The 21,988-nt window shown below is 47.9% G+C and overlaps 1 protein-coding gene across 1 annotated transcript in view; it reads left to right on the forward strand.

The window, feature by feature from the left end:
* LOC149351487 (uncharacterized) overlaps nucleotides 1-21,215 on the forward strand; it is a 90,721-nt gene extending 69,506 nt beyond the window's left edge. Inside the window, exons 3-4 of the mRNA XM_089577037.1 lie at nucleotides 12,739-12,899; nucleotides 21,078-21,215. Of these exons, the coding sequence (XP_089433163.1) occupies nucleotides 12,739-12,899; nucleotides 21,078-21,104 (188 nt within the window). The 3' untranslated portion in view covers nucleotides 21,105-21,215. The remainder of the gene's footprint in view (nucleotides 1-12,738; nucleotides 12,900-21,077) is intronic.
* The last annotated feature ends 773 nt before the right edge of the window (nucleotides 21,216-21,988 follow it).

Raw genomic sequence — 21,988 nt, forward strand, 5'->3', positions numbered from 1 at the left:
AAGTGATATCACGAACAGTGTATGCTGGACTGTCCTACACAAGAGGGGACGTAGAGCAGATGCCTCTGTGTGCTCTTAGATAAAAGGGAATAGTACCAAGGCTTAGTCCATGCTACTGCTTCTGACGTCAAGGTGACCTTGACAAGATTGGTTGTTGCATCTGTAGAGAGGGCATCTGCTGCTGCTGATGTGGACTGCTTGTTCACAGCCTTTAACAATGCTCTGTCATAGCACGTTAAAGAACCCCAGGTGGTCGAAATTTCCGGAGCCCTCCACTACGGCGTCTCTCATAGCCTTAGTCGCTTTGGGACGTTAAACCCCATAAACCAAACCAAACCAGATCATTTTTGCCCAGCTTGGTTCTTCAGCTGTGGGAAATCCAGCATCACCTGTATATCATTCTTCTTGTGTCCCTGTTCACTCCTGCCGCACTTCAACTCTATCCACATCATAGAATGTGTGGTCAAATGACATCAAACACGCCACTGTCTCTCATTAAAGAAAAGGTGTATGTGTATGTGTGTATTATGTATGCATGAAAAAATCAGCATATTTTAGCATGTTACCATCAGATATGAATGCATCTATAATGAGGAAATTACATGTTCCCAACCTTTACTAATATGGAAGATCAGTGTTAACTGCAGGTGTTTACAATATCACATCACAGAAAAATGACGACGCAATAATACTGATTTCTTTTCTGATTTTTTTTCACACCATTACGAAAATTGAAATAGAAATACCACTCAGTGGCTTCAAAGCGGATATGGTGCGCATCACTGTACTAAAGTGCACGCTTTTGTTCTGCAGTGACAGTGGGCAGGCCGCTTCCTTTTACCAGTGCTTCCTGAGGTGACATTGCAGTGAACATTGTGCAAACCAGTATGCAGCATAGTAAACAAGTGTGGAAAGTTCTGTTGAGAGCCAATCAATGTTGACATGCACAGAAACAAGGTGGCGTATTGTGCGTATGACCACAAAGCATTCTTAACTGTCCCATGAATTTAAAACAAAGTGGTTGGAGTAAGTACACTGGCCTAGAGGTTAAGGAAATGCAAGAACCGATTTGGAAAGTTTACATAGCAAATATTGGCGGAGATCGTGGTGGAGCAGCGCAAAGGACGGGACACAAGAAACAAGGAAAGACGTACACAGGCGCTGACTATCAACTGAATTTTTATTGCGAAATACAGAGAATATATAGCGATATTTCGCAATAAAAATTCAGTTGATAGTCAGCGCCTGTGTACGTCTTTCCTTGTTTCTTGTGTCCCGTCCTTTGCGCTGCTCCACCACGATGCAACAGCACCAACTAGCCCAGCAACTTGCTCTTCTAAAAATTGGCGGAGACTAGGATATAATGCTTTGTATAGTCAAGGGAACGGGAACTGCTTCATATTTTGCAGTTACCTCAAGCAAACACAATCATATCAAGCAGAATGCGAAAAAGTTAATTTTCAGAAATAAGAGCTATGATGTCTCAGGACAGAATGAATTGAAAAATAAGCCATTGAAGTATGTGTGGGCCATAGATGCTTAAGTTCTCCAGTAAAGCTCTACAGCAATCTTGAAGGTACGTCCTTTCTGATCAGTAAAAAATAATATGAGAAATTTTAAGGGCAACTCTGATTCCCAAAGCAGCAAGCAAAAGAGAGAATCTGTATTTGTTAATCGATATCCGCACCACTTGTTATATATAGAATAATGTCGTACTAGTTACTAATTACCAATTTCTTAGCAAAATATCCTTATTCCACTGCCAGTCTGGGTTGCAAGGAAACGAATTAACTGAGCCATCAGTAGTCATAAGGAAGTTGGAAAAAAACCAAGTTGAAGTCAGGCCGAAGGATGATGAAGAAAAACAGAAAGGCAGTGATGACTTTTGTCTTTTATTGCTATCTCTTTGCTGCAATCTGATGATGAGAGCTTTTAAGCTGAACCAATTGCCCAGTTAATACTATCCTTAGTACATGTGACTATATACAAGTTACATGCATAAGCATACAGATGTATAATTCTCACTGAGCCACATCATGAAGTCAGTGTGTTGCTCAGCTGAGCAGAACAGACAAGCACAAAGAGAAGCCTGGTCAACAACAGGTGGGTGCACTAATGCATGTTTAGCTTTGCAGTCGGCGAATGTAGGTAGCTAAAGCTAGCTTGTGCAAAGTTAGCCCAAATGCTACTATTGTGTAAATCTGCCCCGATATAGTTTGAAATAAATTATGAACAAAGTTCTCAATGAACACGTTATGTATAAGAGAGCATTGTACTGGTTTGCCGAGGTGACCGAGTGACTGAGCACTATATCAGATCTATTTGTTTTCATATTTATCACACCTCAGTGGTCCTAAATGACATTACTTTAGTAGCGAGCTTTAAAATGGTGTGCCAGGTAGGAGCTCAGTGAGTTCGTAATTTATACCACGATTTCTGTAGTAACCACTTCGCAGGACAGTAAGATACACAGCCTTGTGGGATGCAAGACCGTTACAGCCTTCTGTGGCACGAACAAAAACGAATCTTGAAATTCAGTGGCATATGAGCTAAACGAGGCACAAGAGTGTTAGTGCACCTAGTGCACGAGAGACTACAAGTTGGGACTGATTAGTTGGGGACGTGTTGGTAAGGAGCAAAAAAAACCTGCATAAGATGAAGACATTCAAATATGCACTTTTGGTGCTGTCACACTGGACCTTCAAAAATGGCCCGAGAAAATAAAACAGGCGGCTCAGGACTGAACTAATTCAAGGATTCTAGTTAAGTTAGATTTGTGCCATGTGCCATTAGAATACCCAAGTTGATGACACACAGGGGAATTGAATGCAAGTAACTTGGAAGATGGTGATACTAACAACATGTCATGGTGTAAATATCCTAGGTTGTGGGTGGGTGTATGAGGATTATTAGGTATTTGAACCAGTATACAGTGAATATACCTTTATCGGAAGGCCTTATAAGTTGGCAAAATGTAATGCTGACAATAAAAAACAATATTACTGCATTCTTAGTAACATTAGCAAACAGGACAATCTAGGGCATGCTAATTGTTGTTTTGAACAACTGAAATGCTGGTATTGATTGCAATATGGCACACACCATATGGCTGTCATTGAAGGCATATGACAAAACACTGAAGGGACGGTAATAATGCAAGTAATGAAAAGCTGAGGCCCAAAGGAGTGCCTTGGCGGACGTCCGAGATTGCAGGAAAAGGCAAGATACATAAGAATTGGCAAGGGAAATCTGCCGAAGGCTGGCTGTTTAAGCTTGGATCCAGTTTAGAGCTATTGGATGCAAGTTAAAGCACGAGAAAACCAGCCTCACATAAATAGGGGAAATGCATGCTTTTTCAAAGCAAAGAACAAAAGCATCATAGGGGGATGTTGCAGTCAAGGTGCATGTCGTGAAGAACAAGAAAAAGTTGGCTATTGCAGAAATGTCTTCTAAAAGCTTGCCGATTTGAATCAAACAACTTAATGGGCCAAAACAATCTAGCAGGGTCAAGAGTATGAAATGTGTTTGGTGATTTGCAGCACATGCCAATAACACAAATAGGGCCATAGGTGCTGGGTGATGAAGGATTAAAAACAGAGGGGCCAGGCTATAATAAGGCAGGAAGCTATCTGTACAGCATGCACTAGATATGCCTATACAACCTACTTCCTCTCCCGTTGTTGCTTTCCGTAAATTTCACAGAACTTGATCATAGCGTACTGTGGGGTGCACCGGTGGCAAGTTGGCATGTCGAAACTGTGCTAAGGGACGACAACAGAGCAAGAATTGCTACGCTGTGCAGTGATGTTACCATCGTCTTTGTTCCTAGCGTAGCTTTACCAGCTCCACAGGGCTTATTTTGCAGTTTGCAGGTAGTCATGTCTGTAGCAAGCAGTCACAGGCAAATGAAGGTGGAAGCAGACAGACATATGCAAGTGCATCGACAAGATCTTCTCAAAGCTTCAAGAATGGCTTGTTAAACAAAGTGCTGCGGCTGACCCAGGAAGCACCGCTGAACAACCACTTAACACCAATAAGGCCGATTTCGCAAGCAGCTCTGCAACAATAGCATTGCGAACACATCCAGTTTCGTACCACTGATCCCCGGATCGAAAAGGACCATGAGCAAAATCAACAACAGACACTGTCATTGCCTATGAGGTGCTTCAAGACCACTGTATTTTTCTGATTGCAGTGGAAACCAACATCCCACTTAAACTGAATACTGCCAAGCATTTGTCAATATTGACTTTACACTGCTAAGCAAAAAGAGAAAAAAAGCAATGGCAAAGGTTTTCTCAATATTTTTTTCTTCTTTTTCATCAAGACTCGTTATGCTCAACTTGCTCTGTGGTCAGTTTTGATTGCATAAGCTGCTGCCACACTTTTTTTTTTCTGCGCTACATCAATTCAAATGCTCATGAAAACAGACTTATGAGTTGGCACATATTAGAGATTTGTACACTGTCAATCAGTCGTGATTCAAAAGCAGCAATGATTCTTGTTTCCATGTTACAACCTAAACCGAAAGCGGAAGTCTTCAGTCACCCATTCATCACGCCGATATGTTTATTGCAGGCAAATGTGCGCACAGCCGGCAGGAAATAAAAAGAAATGACGCTCCCGAAGTTACATTTGCACTGCACCGATGTTTTCACACAGGTTACACAGTTTCTCCGGCGAGTCGTAACCCGAGCACCCATCATCACAAAACGTACTGAATGGAGCACCAAAGCGCAGAGGATGGCGACATCGCTGTTGTCGCCGCAAAACAATCCTACGGCCGTGCAGCCAAGCTCGCGTCGCGTCACGTCGCACACACGGCAATTCTCAAGCACAGTGCCAACACGAATCGCGAACAAAATGGTAACGAATGCGTAGCCAGCAACAACGTCGTGTGCACGCTTCGGTCGCGATCACTGCAACCATCGCAACGAATGCGACTAGCTGCACAACGCCACGTTCATTTCAGCATTCCGAAAGCACGGCGTGCGTAGTGAGCTCTCGAAGGTGCACATTTCACTGCCTTGATGTAAAAGCACTGTCGCTGCTCGCCGCTGCTGCACGCGGAGTAGTTCGCAGTCGCTCTGAACACTCGTAATATCAACATGTGGCCAATATAGTATGCCTCGCGGCATAGATGCCACCACTACAGCCACGACCTATGCCTCGCTCCCCAGTTCAGTCGACGGACGGCCATCTTGCCCGGCAGGAGCGGATGCCTACGTCACGTAAAAAGCAGCCAATCGCTGCAATTCGGTCGCCGGGCGGTTCGCTCGTCCGCCCCAAAGTTGAAGTTCACCAACTTTCCTTTCGCCTGCCGAACGGGGCGAATGCCTATTGTCTGGTCGTTCGGTCCGCCAGTCCGCCTGCCTGACGGATCCGCTCAAAAGCGATCGTACAACGGCCTTTAAAGGTGAATACAGGGCGCTTCACAGCAGTGCAGCCGAGTGAAAACGGAAGCTACTGGAACCAACGAGTGGGTGCCAGATGTCGCACCGAAAAACCTGAGGCCAGCACGATTAATTGCGATGGCTTGCGATGTTTTCAAAAACCTCCATATTCTGACAGTTTTCGCGCAATTCATAATTAAATAAGATCGGCTGTGTTATCGGAGGCATTTCACTAAGATCACTGCTGCATCGGGGGCAGATTATGACTACAGCACTGATTTACCGCCAGCGCCCCGTGGCTATACGCGCATGTCGTTTTGTAAGGCTTACCAGTGAATATTATAACGTAACGCGAAATACGTTTAAGAGCACTCATTGAATGCATGGCGAAGCATTAAGGCTTCGGTACAAAACGGTAGCCGATCGATGCAAGTTGAATACCATAAACTCTGCTATATCTTCTGTCACTCAGTCGAGGTGAAATACGTTGAGATGGAAAAAAAAAATGTGGACCTTTTTCGCCTCCACTCTCAATCATGCGTGGTCTCATTCTTTCAGGTTGAGTTGAAATGATTTTACGCAGTGACGTACACCAGTAGATTGCACCCACCCCCCTCCCAACCAAACGCACTCTTATAGGGGCAAAGTTCGACGCCCCCGGGCTACCCCCAAGAAAGAAAGAAAGGAAGAAAGAAGGGAAGGAAGAAAGAAAGAAAGAAGGGAAGGAAGAAAGAAAGAAAGAAAGAAAGAAGGAAAGAAGGGAATAAATAATGAAAGAAAGAAGGAAAGGAAGAAAGAAAGAAAGAGAGAAATAAATAAATAAATAAATAAATAAATAAATAAATAAAGAAAGAAAGAAAGAAAGAAAGAAAGAAAGAAAGAAAGAAAGAAGGAAAGAAAGAAAGAGAGAGAGAAAAAAAGGAAAGAAAGAATGCTGCTTGATTTCACGGCTAGTGTTATGCCGCACTCCAATATACGTGATTACGGGGCACAAGAGCAGAGAATTGTCGGAAAAAGCACACTTGTCTGATCTTTAACTACTCGAGATGCAGGAAAAAGTGCATAAAAAAAAAGCAGTGGCATGTAATGAAAGAAACCGTTCAGCTGGGGCTGCAGGGCTTAATGAAATGATATCTCCCGTTGCATTCGATTCCCAGAGATCTGACGGCAGAAAAGCAAGAGCCCGACGCTCGGATATGGCGGCCCGCGCAGTGGAGTGAAGCTGCCCCTCTGCTGCTCTCGCCTGGATCCAGCTGCGGTGCCAAGGACGGACGACTAAACTGAGACAGTACCACGTATACGGCTGCATGTCGCGCAGTTTCTGGTCGTATGAAGTGAATGGAATGCACGCCCAATCTCGGGTGAAACTTCGCCAAGACGCGAGAAAGTATGCTTCGGTGAAGCGATACATGCACGGCGTGGCTCGATCGAGTCCTCCGGTCATGCGACACATTATATATATATACAGGGTGTGCGTGGGATCGAAATCTAAACAGGAGACGTGTGCCACGCAAACACACGAAGGCGCTTCGTATGCACTACGCTCAATCTGTCGACAGACCACTCGAGTGAGGAAAAATGCTCACTGTGGGTCAGATGGGATAAAGGTCGAAAGAGAAGAAAGAAGCGAGCGCCGTCATTTTGATAAGCCTGGCGTAGGCGAACAGAGCAGCCAGAGCGGTCATATCTGCGCCACGTTCTGGGAGAAAAGCTCTGTACGCAAGGCCGAGACCGTGGGTGCTGGCGCCGGCGTCCCGCGGGTGGGAACGCAGAGAAACCAAGATGGCCGCCTTCCCGTCTCCCCAGAAGGGAAGCAGCAGCATCAGCCGCCGCGACGACGACAGCAGCAGCAGCGGCAGCGCAGGCAGCAGCAACACGACCCATCGATGTGCTTCTGCGGACATTTTCTTTCCTCGCAGAGGCGGCGGCGCGCGCGCGTGCCGAAGGAAGGAGGGAGGAGGCCCGCCTCGGTGTTGTTGTTTGTGCGCGGCGGGGCTTCGCGCGTGCGCGGCCGCGCGCCTCCGCATGCAGCAGCAGGCGTGCACCCTCGGTGCGCAACCATCGATCGCATCGCCTGCGCGCATCCACGGGGATGCGAGATGCTTGCTGCTGGGGGGAGAAAGAACGCGCGGCCATGGCGGGGGCCGCGCGCGACACGCCCGCGTCTCGCTCGAGGCGCAACAAAACGCGGACAGTCAGCGCGACACGCGGGCTTACATGCCGCACGAGCACGTCGATGGTGTACGCGTATCACCATGCCACAGCGCGATAACGCCGCCGGTGTGTAAGTATCCCGCGGCTGCACAGAGACGCGGGAGGACCAGCAACGGCCGGCCAGTGCTGCACCGACGGCCCGCTTCTGCATCGTTGGGTCTCTCCCGAACCAGGCAGTGCCCGCTCTCGCACAATAATTCAGAGCTCCGCGGAGATAGCGCACGTATGCACGCAACGCAGAAAAGGCCTGTAAGAAACCTGGCACTGGAACTTGGGAGCTGCGGGGAGGAGGACACAGCTGCTCGGAAAAGCGGGTTATCCACCAACGCTGAAAAGAAAAGCAGAAAAAAAGGCCGCCGACACCCAGTTCTGAGTCTTCTGACATCTCTTCGGCCTTGTATCTGCGCGGCTCCGACGGTCGTGTACTCGATGGCTTTTTGCTCGCATTCTGCCGTGATGGCCTCGATCGCTAGGGCTCTTGTCGCCGGTGGCTTTGCGGGCGACTTAAAAGCTTCGCTGCTCTCGCTCGGATCTGAGGAATGCATACTGCAGCCCAGATAATGTGGCCATTGTTGAAGTCGAGGGTTCAGGACAGGAGTGCCGCTGGGCGAAGAGGTTCGAAGGGTGGCGAGAGGAGAATAGGTTTATTTACATCATTTTACAGGATGAGTGAAGAGAAGTGAGAGACCGAAGTGGGAGACTGAAGTGAAAGACGATTCTGCCGCATTCGTTGTCGACTTTTATACCCTTCTTCGTCCCCAAATTCCCTAGGTTGAGGACGCCCACGCCGGAGTGGGAGGGTCCTATAACTTTCACCTCTGCGCACAAACACAACACCGCACTTAGGGTCACGCCCCTGTCACGTGTTGATTCCGAAGGAAAGAACGCCGCCGTCGAGACGTTGAATGCGGTAGGTGGTGGCTTCTGGCCAGCTGAAAGCCCCGCGGGTCACCGACATCTGTGGTTCATCAACTGGTACCCGCCGCTCGAGGCCGGAACGAAGAGGTCATGAAAGGCCGGAAAGTGCTCCCTTGTCCTTGCCCACCAGCTCGTCGCGGCGCTTGGCACGCCAAAGAGCCACAGCCAACGAAGCCCTTTGTTCCCCCGGCATGCTCACAGCAATTGGGGAAGATAACACCAGTCTCCCCGCGGCGGCGGCGGCGACACTTGAAGAGACTTCGGAAAGGCGGTCTGTTTTTGCTAAAACTTCAACCCCTTCTTTATGGTTCTGTACTCCGACCGGGAAGAGCTCGGTAAATGGAATCAGCTGTCACCTGGGTCCCGTGTGTGGTCTATGACGGCAGGCTTGGGGCAACGGTCGCCGAGTAGAAAGCAGGTACTCTCGGCCACCCAGGAGACATATGTGTGCTGGCTGCTTCCGCCGCTGCTTAGCCTTCGCCGTACCTTGCTTAACGACGACCCACGTTTGGTGGTAATTTCTCCCAGATCCGCGTTCTTCGACCCTGACACCGCATCTGGCTTCCCGATGACACACGTCGGGAAGTAGTCTTTCCAGGCCCGTGTACTAGGACCTTAACACCATGCACCAGCCGCGAGCCACGGCGTACTGCCCTATCCAAACGTGCCTACTCCACTCGGTCCGCTCCTGGTCTGTGTGGCAGCACGGTCGAGGCAGCCCTGCCAACTGAACTGAATGAGAAGTAATGAGAAGAAAAGTTCTCTCCACTCATCCCCACATCTGGAAGAGGAGCCGCGCTGCAGAGTCTCAGATTTTCGAACAACCTGCAAAGAAATCAACCTTAATAGCAAATTTCAAAACATATACGCAGCTAAGTCAGTGTACGAATGCGATGGCGAGACCTCCAACATCGGAAAAATGCGTTGAACTGCGCCGGCACACAGAAGAATGCTGACAGACGAATGCGTGGCTTGATACGGAGATTTTGATAGCTTCTCTTTGCAGTAATCCGTGGACTTCTTATGCTCAGCGCCATGCTTTTTAAGCTGGTGGTATCGACACCGTACTCTCGTCACACTTTATTTAAGGGCGATTAAGCTGAGAACGAGCGCTAAGTTTCGCCGTCACGGATGAATTGGCAGCTTGCTGAAGCCATTCTGAAGCCTTCAGGATAGTTACTGGGGCCAAAGTGGCCCACAAGCCAGTGGCTTTGTCATATGTTTGCAGGTTTCGAACGTGTGTCTAGAACGTCTGGATCGCAAACGTGTCTGCTGCAGCCAGTTTTCGTTCGAGCAGTGAACTCATGAAACACGCTGCAATTTTATCTTCAGGAAAGAAAAATAACCGTTTCTGTCCTTCGGCGGCCTGCGTCAAGTAAGACGCCTGCGCGAGGTCGGCCAGAATCCACGCACCGGAGGCAGCGCACTGGTTTTTCGGGCCGCGTTCCGTTCACAATCGAGCGTCGTCTTGTTGCGCGGACGCTTCTTGAGACGCGCTGGCGGGGAGCTCCAGACCCCCTCGGTCCGCGTCCTCTTCCCGAGAAAGGGTTGCTCGGCGGGCGCCTCCCCCGGGAGCTCCGCGCCGGCGGGAAAACCGCCGGTGTCGTTGACCTCCCCGATGCGCACCTCGCCTGGGCCTCCTCGGAGGCGAACAGTCGTGACAATGACGCTCTCGGCGGGGAAGGAGCACGGCTCTCCTCCCTTGCGCAAGGTTTCTTTTTACCCTTGTGCGTTAATTTGGACCAGGTGCGCCGAGCAAAGCAGCGTCGGTAACCCGGGCGGCTGGGCTCGGAAGCAGGTAACCCTTTCTTCCTTCTCGTCCCGCAAGGGCCTTTCACTCGCACCATCCCCCGGCCCCACTCTTTCATTTAATTTTTTCTTCTTCCCCTTAAGTGCGGCTTACAAAGGGAGCCGAGAGAAGCTGGGCAGACACCCTCCCTCTTTTAACGACAACCGTGCAAGTGATTGTCCTATTGACGTTCCATCGCAGCACCGCCCTTTTCGTACATGCAGGTCTGCGCCGCTGTGCTCAAAGGGTTCGGGCGGGTTCCCATGGAACCGGAGGAGTCTTCCCGGCCGATGTTACGCATACAGTTCTTGGGGAAGAAAAAAAAATGAGGGACGAAGGGACGAGGAGCGTTTGATGTTACATCAGAGGCAACAACAACGCATACGTTCGTGCTGTTGGGGGTGTATACATTAAAGTCAACATTTGCCGCGCCAGCTGACGTGTAGTTGTTGCCGCGCTAGGACTTCTCTCTTGTATACCATCGGTGAATGTTTAGAAAAAGAAATCAGTAGTACAGCCTATCTTCAGAAAAAAAAACAACAAAAAAACGCATGACTGCGCAACAAAGCGTATTTTCTCAGCAGAAACTGCACGGCTGCCGTGCGAACACAACGAGTTGACCTCAGAATAGCGCTTCCTGCGCAAATGACAACGGAACTAACGAGTAAAGACAACTAAGGCTATGCCTCAGCCAGTGTTAGCCTGATTAGAACAGCGCACGATATCATGACAGGCTTGTGATAATCTACCACGGGAGGAAATTTAGTAATGATATCTTTGTGTAGCGCGCTAATGACGTGACTGCAAGCACCGTGCATACGCATTTCGTGGCAAACACTTTTTTTTCCTACGCAAAGCTACAAACTTCAATATTATACGACGGTTATTTGCGATGAGGACGAACTATTCCCATTGTTCTGTTACTTATCAGACAATTTGTACAATATTTGGCGAACAATAACGTACCACGTGTGCTATGTGTTCAGTGAATTATTTTCAACAATTCGTTTTTTCTGTGCGGCCTTGATCTGACCGTCATTAAAGTATTCTTTCTCAGCGTGAAAAGAGTATGAGATGTAATCATGTGACGTCACTGGCGCCATATTGTGGTACATCGCGCAGACTCAGCAGTGCATGCAATTTGCCAGGGAGTGCGGCGATAAGCCGATTATATATGCCTTCAGCCTTTCATTGTGCGACATGCATCGCAAAATGGCCAAAGTGACGTTGGTGCATACACCCTCTTCCCAGACGTCTCTGAGGTTGTTCTCCCAAGCAACCAAAACCGTCGACTGACAATGGTCGCGACAAAAGAGAGAAAAAGTTAGGGGCGGAAATACGATAGCATGCTTTTTTCATTCGGCAGTCAGTTCCAGTTCTGATCCTATTCCAATTCTGAATCCATTGTCTTTCACTCTCCGATATAATCCATTACTGACTCTCTTTAAAATCCGGCTACGCAACTAGGCAAAATGTGTCACATTCGCGAAGAGTCCTCATACCGCTACCGGCGCAGTGGTGCAGCGTTTAAGCGATGCACCACTGCACTGGCAGGTGGCTGTTTCAAACACAGCCAGCGATAGTTCTTGTGAGACCCAGGTTACTCCTCCCGAGCAATGTTAGAAGGTGTAGCTCCCGCAAACCTCATTTTTGCTCAGATGTTTCTCCGGGAGGCTGTATATTTTGCATGTTGGCCTGCTGTTGTCCGACTCATTTTCCTCATAGTCAATTTCATTCTTGCTGAGTCATTCTTCGTGCGGCATCTTCCTCCTCTCCTCTGCAGGTGGAGATGGGGAAGAAGTCAGGGGGATGGTTTACACGTGGAGGGCTAATGAATCTAGAGCTATATGCGCAGTTAACTTTTTTGAACGGAGCCCTTGCTGTATTGAGACTTGGTTTCATCTTGCATACCCGGTCATGTCCTCTTCTGTTGTAGAGAGACTTTCGAAATGTTCACAGACAACAGGCGTGACTAGGGGTCCTGTGTGTCTTCTGCTACCACTTGTTTTCCTTATTTTCCTTTACCTGCTGCTGTTTTGCTTAGCAAAGCAAAACATTTGCAGCCGCAGATTGATTTGCTTCCACCACGTAGGCGTATACTTGAATAACGAAGAGAAAATTACTTCTCTAGTTGCCGCTTACTGCTACTAAACAGTTGTTCACGAAATCACAAAAAGAACGCACTGTCGTCGAACTATAGAAAGTACCTTATTAGCCGCGACAGAAATCAAGACGTTGTGTTATGAAAAAAAAAACAAAACAAAACAAAACAAAAAACACAGGGACATCTAATTCTATTATTTGTTGGTAATGCGATAACATTGGAAGCTGTTGATGCCTTTAGCGGAAGTGGCTGGTGTGGCTCGTGAGACCCAGCTTACTAATCCCTAGCTCTTCCCGTGCACCACGTGCCACGGTTCGCAGGTGGAGCTTTCACACAGACGAACCTGGTTTGGTGGCATCACGTCACGTCCCGTCAGCGAATTGAATTTCTCCGCTCTGCTGACGTTACTGATGACATCACTGCCTACCAGCCAATCAGGATTTTTCTGGGCGACGCCGGATGGCGCCGGCTTTTTGCTCCGGTGAGACTTCCGTTCTTTCTCATAATAACCTGCAACGCTTTTTAGTTACAGTGACAATCTCAAATTACAAGCTTGAGTTGCTTTTTCGGGTTGTTGATACCCCCATATAGCGGCATATACCGAAAGTTTTAACATCGTACGTTGGCGAAAATGTGCGCATACCGTCATATGTTTGGTATGGCTATAAAAAGCATGAATTGCACTAAAAAGACAATAATACGACAGAAAGTACAAAAGAACTACGAAGCACGTCGATTAAAAGGTTCAGAATTAAAGTTTGCCAAGAAGCAACGTTTTAGCGGTCGGCCTTGGTCAGGATGCAGGCAAAATGAATAACTGAGCCATGGTGGCAGGTCGCGTAGCATTTTGGTTTGGTTTATGGGGGTTTAACGTCCCAAAGCAACTAGGGCTATGAGGGACGCCGTATAGTGAAGGGCTCCGGCAATTTAGACCACCTGGGGTTCTTTAACGTGCACTGACATCGCACAGTACATGGGCCTCTTTCGCCTCCGTCGAAATTCGGCCGCCGCGGCCGGGATCGAACCCGCTTCTATCGGGTCAGCAGCCGAGCGCCATAACCACTGAGCCACCGAGACGGCTCGCGTAGCATCTTCAGTAATTCCTTAAAGTATCATGTTTGTTGGAGCGAAAAGTACTATAATTGGTGGGAAAGAGCGTTGAGGACCTTAGCAAAAGACATAAGTTTAGCAGTGAGCAAATCGTTATTAAGCGCTATTCGTTCAATTCTCCGCTGTTAATGCCTAAGAAAACCTGTATAATCAAACATTATCATCTGTGCAGCGCTAAGAATCCGGTTGTACAAATGGTCTACAATATGTGGGGAATAATTGCACGAATTGTTTTCTCTAGAACGTTTGATCCCACTTAGTTGGAATTGCCCGCGAGACAAGGAGGTTCCAGCGCTTGTTTCCGCACTCGCTACTATTGTCAGTTACTACTCGAGGTTGAATCGGCGAATGCCGCTCAAAGCCAGTTGCGTTGAGCGATTGTCGTGAAGTCATTGTTCATCCACTGAAAGCGTGGTTAATCCTCTTAGACCTGAAATCCCCCGCGGTGTCACGCTAGCGGGTGCAAGGAGATTAACCACGACGTCGTCACAGACGGTCGACGACATTGGCTGGAGGTCCTCCTTTGAATGCCATTCGTCGCTTTGTTCTTGAGTTGTATCCGACCACAGTGTCACTGATACCTCCTGGTATAGAAATAGCTAGCGAGCGTGGCTGATCGGGCTCGGCGGTAATCCATGACAGCTATAGGAACACTACACAGCGCAACTTTAGACAAGGCCGAAGAAAAGACGGGACACCACCATGCTGACTTACGTGCTGTTTTCTTTGAAGTTTTAAAGGTTTCGAGTTTTTCGGTTTCACTTTTTAGCTTTTTTATTCGCTCTTTTGGCCTTCGTATGTCTTTTAATTTTCATCACATTTTTTACCCATTGAAAATTGAAAATTGGTTTTTGAGGAAAGGAAATGACGCAGTAACTGTCTCACGTATCTCGATGGACACCCGAGTCGCGCCGTAAGGGAAAGGATATAAGGGGGAATGAAAGAAGAAAGGAAGAAAGAGGTGCCGTAGTGGAGGCCTCCGAAATAATTTTAACGCCCATTCTGGCTCTCTTATTGCATCTTGTTTTTATGGTGCTGCCGTATCTGTTTTTTTTTTAAAGCCTTTTGAACGCATATATTGGCTCCTTCATTGCATTTCGTTTTTGCGAAGTTCTTGCATTGTTATTTTCTGTGTTTTCATGTCTCCATTGTTTTCCTTTGCTGCGTAGCAAACTCAGAAGTTGTTGACGTGCTTACACGCCCATTCTGCCTGTATGTGCTGTTCCTTCTTGCAATAACCAGTTGAAGATGAATAGCACGGTGGTGTTCCGTTTTTTCTTCGTCTTTGTCTCAAAGTTGAGCTCTGTTGTATTTCTAGATGTCATAAAATAATTGCATGTCTATTTCTACGTCAACGAGGCAAGCGTTTACTTTTACTTTACTGCGTCTCACACACCCGTCCCTGCATATCTTTATGTACTCCTAATGCTCGCTTCAGAGATTGCGCGGCATGGTCGAAAAATGAGGCTTTCAAAAACACAATCGTAGTAAGTTGGGCTAGTTCCACGGCGTGAGCTCATCTTGAGAAACAGCGCGAATGACGGAACAAGGGCTGAAAGTTAGAGGGTTGTAGTGCAGACCAGTGTTTTCTTCCTTGCTGCGGAAAAATTCCAAGTGACCATCAAAGATGCTGGCAGTTTCAGGGGCTGCTAGCTGCCCGCCTAGCCCGCCTCCCTATGGTGTTACTGATAAATGCGACGGTTAAGCGTTCAGCTGTATCGAAATTCGCCACAGCTTTTCTCTTCGGTTTCGCGGGGGTGCACTTTCTGATCCGCCGTTGCTTCATCTTCAGTGCACCGCGAACTCGCACTGATCTAGGGCATCACACTCGCCCGTCAGGACACTCTCACTGCTGACTCTTTCACTCCTCCACGGGCGTGAAACTTCGGATCCGCACTCTTCGATAGTCGCATGTACTCGCGTTCGCGGGGACGTTCGCGATGTTCTTGTTTCGAGTACTGCTTCAGGCGACCCACCTTCTTTACCACTGAAGAACAACGCGCTCGCGATCGAGCCACGCCCCACGTGATGCTGACATCATAGAAGCGCATGGTTTTGGATGACGTGAAACCACCGCACATCCGACTAACATTTATCGACTGCCCAACCTGGCTTCTCGACCATTGTATGAGGTGCATAGCGACGAGTCCCAACGGTTAGCGAATATAGCATAACGGAAAAGTCGCCGAAGGAAAGATCGCTGACACGCTGCCACTGCGAAGGCGATACTCCGGCTCCATCCCATTAGCTGCTTGGTCATTATTCTGGAGACTTTCTTTGACGCGCCTTCGTGGCCGCGCGGATTTCTGCTTGTACAACACGCACTGTTCGCACTGCGTCTCCACCGGGAGACTCAAAGACTTCATGGTCAACACATTTCACCCACCCAAACCAAGCGCGACAGGCCTGTCTTCTATACAACTTCAAACTCTTCGAGAGTAAGGAGCAGGCCTTCCCGTCTCCCTCTCACCTACTCTTCCGAGCGGACACTTGTCTTGTCCGACAAGCCCAGACCTACAGGCTTCCTGCCCCTCCTGCGCGATGCTCCCACTGCTCTGGCCTCCCGAGCACGACTCTCAATCTTTGTAAATGTCTTCTTTTACAGTCATCCCTCTCCATGCACCGCACCTCAAGTTGCTCTCATTTCCCTAGCCTTCCGTTCGTGCTGGCTCGCTCAACCGGAGTATTCTAGGCGCCATAACCGGAGGAAGCGGACCAGGGTGCCTGATGGCGGGCCCTTGTGGCCCATATTCACAGTCTTGCCATCCAATGGACCCACTTAGACGACCATAGGCACCTAAAGTTAGTTGCGTGTTTTCTTCTTTCAAATGACGCGTTAGAGATAACAATACACGAATAACAGCGTGGTATTCGCCTACGACCACTAAATAATCTACAACTGAATTTCTTCCGTCATGCTGTTTCGGTTTCGGCTTCATCAACCAAGCGAGGGCTGAGGCGTGTAGTTGACCTCTAAGTCACGTGAGGCACGAAAAAAACTGCAATAAACGCGGATATGTAGTTATAATTCACTACAGCACTTAAACTAGCCTGCTTCAAGAGCTGAAATGACAAAAACGACGTATCGGCAGTTATTTCGCTGCTTTTTTTTCACTTGACCTGATTAAAGACCAGCTACACGTCGCAGTCGTAGTTCGGTTGATGCAACTGCAACCGAAATAGCATCAAGAAAAAATTAAATTACAAATTATTTAGTGGTCGTAGCTGACTATCAAGGAGTTATCCATTTGTGTTAATGTCTAACGCATTGTTTGAAAGAATAAAACAAACAAGCAAAAATTTAGTGTCTATAATCATTTAATTCAGGGCTCCAGACTGGAGGCCCGACACTGGAGTAGTACCTCTACGGGCACAAAATAAAGGTTCAGTAAGAACAACGGTTTTCGCTGTAAAAACTGACAAAATACGACCCGCACACCAGCGCGCGTTTATTGACGGTTAGTTCATAAGCTAACGCGCTAATAAGCCAACGTTCATAAGTATAACGCGCTAATGCGCGGTTGATCGACTGCGTTGTAGACCACGTTGGATATGGAAGACGCAGTGTCGGAATTAGTGATTCTCATGCGCACTGTTACATATCTTCTGTAGCCCGTCAAACGGCCAGTTTCTCACACTGCGCAGACATCGGATAGGTACGCTTTAGTCACGAGGTATTCAGAGGATTGTGCTGTCTTTACTCCGATAATGCTGTGCAACTTCGGACGACGTGATAAACCTCCGCATCCCAACTGCCCGGAGATCTGTGTAGACACAGAACGCATCCTACTCTCATGCAACGCACTACCAATACCTCCCCTTATTTCCCGTACCCTCCCCCCTTCCTCCTTGGAGTTCTTGACTTCGTTTTGTCTCGGAAGATGTAAAACGGGCCACAGCGGAGCAAGCGCTCTTCACTGGGTTTTAGTGCTGGCCTCCAGTAAAGCTTCCTTCATCCTACTCCTCCTTGATTCGCTGCTGAGTCACCCGGGGGAAAAACTGCGACAGTGATCGAGGATCTAAACTCTCAAAGCCGGACGGGGGAATAAAAATGAATATGAAGAAAAGTAATGTTCACCAGTCTGGAAAGGGAAGAAGATTAGGCCGCGAAGAAGTGGTGAGGAAATGCATATCAGAGAAGTAGTGACCGCAGGTCCGGACCATGAGGGTGAAATAGACTGGGGTGGACTGCATTTGGCCGGCTCTCTGAGTTCATGAATCGCAGCTTACCAATATCTCTCAAGAAGGAAGTACGTTATATTTTTATCCTGCAAGTGCTCACATCATGCGCATCTTCATCAGCCCGGTTACGTCCACTGCAGGACAAAGGCCTCTCCCACATTTCTCCAATTAATCCTGTCCTGCGCCCGCTGCGACCACCTCATCCCCACAAACTTTCTAATCTCACCCGCCCGTCTAACCTTCTGAAGCCCCATGCTGCGCTTTCCTTCGTTTGGAATTCATTCCATTTGGCTTAACGGCCATCGGTTATCTTGCCTCGCATTATACGCCCTGTCCATACTTACTCATTCCTTCTTCTTGATTTCGACTAAGGTGTCATCAACGCGCCTTTATTCCCTGCGATACTCTTCTATATTCCTGTTTCTTAACGTTTCACCTATCATTTTTCATTCCATAGCTCGGTGCGTTGTCCTCAATTCAAGTTGAATCCCTTTCGCTAGCCTCCACGTGTCTGCCCCTCGGGTGAGTACCGGTAAGATACAGCTGTTATACACTTTCCTCTTGAGAATTACAACGTAAACTGTTATTCGTGATTTGAGAGAACCCGCTGCACTCCACTCAATTCTTTTTCTCCTAATTATTTCATTCTCGTGGTCCGAATCTGCGGTCACTACCAGCACTAAGTATACGTAACCCTTACCACTTCCAACGCTTCGCTGCCTATCGTAAACTGCTGTTCTCTTCCGAGATTTTGACATTACTTTAGTTTTAATCCAGTTCTCGACATACCTCCTCTAAATAGGCGGTGAATAGTACCGGGGAGACCATGGCTGCTCACTCTTTTGTATTTTGTTTCTTTCCTTTTGAAATACAATGGTCGCGGTGCGACTGCTATAGATATTTTCCATAACCTTTACATACGTCCCTCTTATACCGGGGTTACGAAATGCCTGCATAACTTCTAAAGTTTCGACCGAATCGAATCCTCTCTCGTAATCTAGTTATATTCTGCGTATTTCCCTGTCATCTAATTGATGCATTGAGTATGGTTGTCGAATTGCCTTACCAGAAACGAGCTTGTTCCTTTGGTTGACACCCCCGCCGCGGTGGCTCAGTGGTTATGGCGCTCGGCTGCTTGCCCCGAAAGACGCGTGTTGGACCTCGGCTGCGGCGGACGAATTTTGATGGAGGTGAAGTTCTAGAGGCCCGTGTACTGTGCGATGTCAGTGCACGTTAAAGAACCCCAGGAGGTCAAAATTTCCGGTGCCCTTCACTACGGCGTCCCTCATAGCCTGAGTCGCTTTGGGACGTTAAACCTCCATAAACCCAAACCTTTGGTTGACTGCTGTTCAAGGCTGACCTAATTCGATTAGGGATTACTTTAGTAAATACCTGGTAAAGAACCGGCAGGAAGCTAGTGGGTCTGTAATTTTCGATTCCTTGCAATCCACCTTCTTATGTAGCCGACGCTAGCCGAAATAATCAGGATGATAATGATGAAGTCAGTGGTGTGGAAGAATTGGACACCCCGCCGGTATCGAAATAGGAAGTGAAGAAAGCCTTATATGCAACGCAACGGAGGAAAGCAGCTGGTGAGGATTGGGTAACTGCAGATTTATTGAAGGACGGTGGAGGCACTGTGCTGGAAAGACTTGCCCCCTGTACACGCCGTACTTCACGACCTTGAGCGTACCAGAATCTTGGCAGTACTCATCGCTGGCATGAAGCACATACTACAAAAAACCTGTGGTCCTTCAGGGCAACAGAGTGGATTCGAAGAGGAGGCAAATAAGGGTCGCCAGAGAGTCAGTTGCGCAGATCAGATCAGGGAGTCTGCGGGGATAGGGTCACCGAAGCTGGCGCGCGACAGGCTCAGTCATGGTTAATTGGAGGTCAGTGAGAGAGGCTGCTACAGTGAACGGAGCAGGGCTGATGATAATTATGCGTTATCAGAATGTCAGCCCCTGTATTCATTTGAGGCATTATTCTTTTTCTAGCGAGCAGTCCCACAGAAGCCCATGTATAGTCTCTCAAAGCTATTCTTCTTCATCTACTGATGAAGTATACTTTACTTTTTTTTCCAAGTATATACCAGGAAATCCTAGGCCATGTATGGGCCCAGGAAATCTTTGTGCTCGAGGTGAAGGTTACGGACGTGATGGGCGCCGATGTCCACGAATGGAAATATTCACTGTAGTATTCTTGCATTAAATGTAGGCTATGGCTTAAAGGTATGTCGGACGGACCTAGTATATATATTTGTTTCGGTGTACAGTCGCAACGGAGAAAGATTAGCACAGTGACGTGACACCGGAGCGCCAGATAGCAACGCTTGGCGCTGCGGTTACAAGATTACAAGCACAGCTGAACATTCGTTGGTTTTGCTGCGCTCAAGACAGAAATGAGCGAAGAACACAGCGTCTTGCTGCCCGGAGTTAACTGCATCGTTTGGAGCCCCTGAAGCACGTAATTTTAATCCGAAAGTATTATTAGGCTCATCGGCACGAAAATTCGGTGTCGCTCAAAAAGTGGCGACGTTACAAAACTCGCCATTAGTCAACTGTGTGACGTCAGCAATGGTGGAAAAATATAAAATATGATAATAGTCACTACTATAGTACTTATAACTGCACCAACTACAAATTACTGTCATAAAATTATAATAAAATTGGAATAAAATTACAATGCTTTAGCATTCACGTGCACGTAAGTTCCTTAAGGTCCGCCGGTAATTTTTATTTCCTCGGTGGTATTAGGAGTCAGCACCGGCCGCTGATGCAATAGGCAGTGTTCGCGCCATGCTTGTTTCCGCCTGTCCCCTGTATGCCGTGGCGAGGAGCGCTCTTGGCCCACGTAACCTTGGGAAATTCTCTGCATCTTGAACTCCAATGTGCGCCATCTGCCCCTTCGATGACCAGGGCACAGCCACACGTATTGCTGGTGGGGGGATGCACGTCACATGTGCACTTCTGCCTACCCCTCGAATACATATGATGATGATTTTTTTATGGCGCAATGACATATGTGGCCAAATAACGCCACGGCACAAGACATTTTCGTGTACTCAAGGTGGGGTCAAAGATCCATTTCCCAATCATATCACCCCAGATTAGCCGTGCACCAGACGGAGGGAAAGCTTGTACCTGTTGTATCACCGATGGGCTATTGGCTGCACTGGGGATCGAACCCCGTACCTTCCGCACGCGGGGCGGATGTTCAAACTACTAGGCCACTGCTGTGGTAAGATATCAACGTTTTGCAGACACCCTGGATGCTCAAACTACACCGCTGTGGTCACCGCCGTGGTCTAGCGGTCAACCTCCCCGCCTTTCCTCCTCCCCTTCCTCCTTCTGCTCTTCCTTTGCAGACACCCCGGATGCTCAAACTACTATAGGCCACTGCTCTGGTAAGACACCTCAGCTTTGCAGACACTAAGATAAGTTTTCCATTTTAATCGAATGAATTTCTGAAGAAATTGATTGATTACGCTGTAAATCACTGATCCGATGTAATTCATTACGTTACTAATTACTAGACCAGAAAAGCAATGCATTACTTAAAAATTATTGAAGAACGAAATTAAATTACTGTCATATCTAAAGGAAGCGGCTCATGTCTGTATGTACCTATTTCGGCCGCCACAGCGTAATACAATGAGCCGTTCGCGCCCTCGGTCATCGTGAAACGCGAGGATAGCACACGCAGTGGCTTACCCAGAGCTCTGTTTAAAGCCGCGCCCTGTACGACGAACGATCAAACTCGACATCGCGGAAGAATGAGGGGAATGAAAAGTGTGCACTGCCCTCCTTATGAACGGTATTGCCTCGCTTGAAGAGTGCAACCCGGTCCAGCGCATGCACTTTCCCCGCTGTGCACTTTCCCGATTTTCATATTTTATTCAAGCGTCTAGTTTACATGGATTCTTTGCATTTCTTGACTGCCTCCATTCGTGAAACGCAGGGATGGCGAATTTCGGGTGTCGGGAACAATGCGCTTGTGAGTTCCGTTGTTTTCTCGATGGCTTTACTTCAGGGCCGACAGTTGTCTTATATTATTTTTTTTTTTCATGTGCAGCAAGCTTTATTCAGGTTATGCCAGTGAGTCGTGAGTGAGTGCATTCATGCGGCTCGAAGTATTGAGTCGAAAGGAAATGAGACGAAGGAAATTCTTCCTCTTGGCGCCTACAACGCGAATTGCCCCAAGCTTTGCCCACCGCTAATGGTTCTTGCTTTCTCGATAGCAACGGCTGCAGCATTTCCTGCTAGTTCTTCCTTCCAG

Source organism: Amblyomma mixtum, chromosome 3 (assembly GCF_055824585.1).
Source record: "Amblyomma mixtum isolate Tamu chromosome 3, ASM5582458v1, whole genome shotgun sequence".
In the NCBI taxonomy this organism is placed as follows: Eukaryota; Metazoa; Arthropoda; class Arachnida; order Ixodida; family Ixodidae; genus Amblyomma; species Amblyomma mixtum.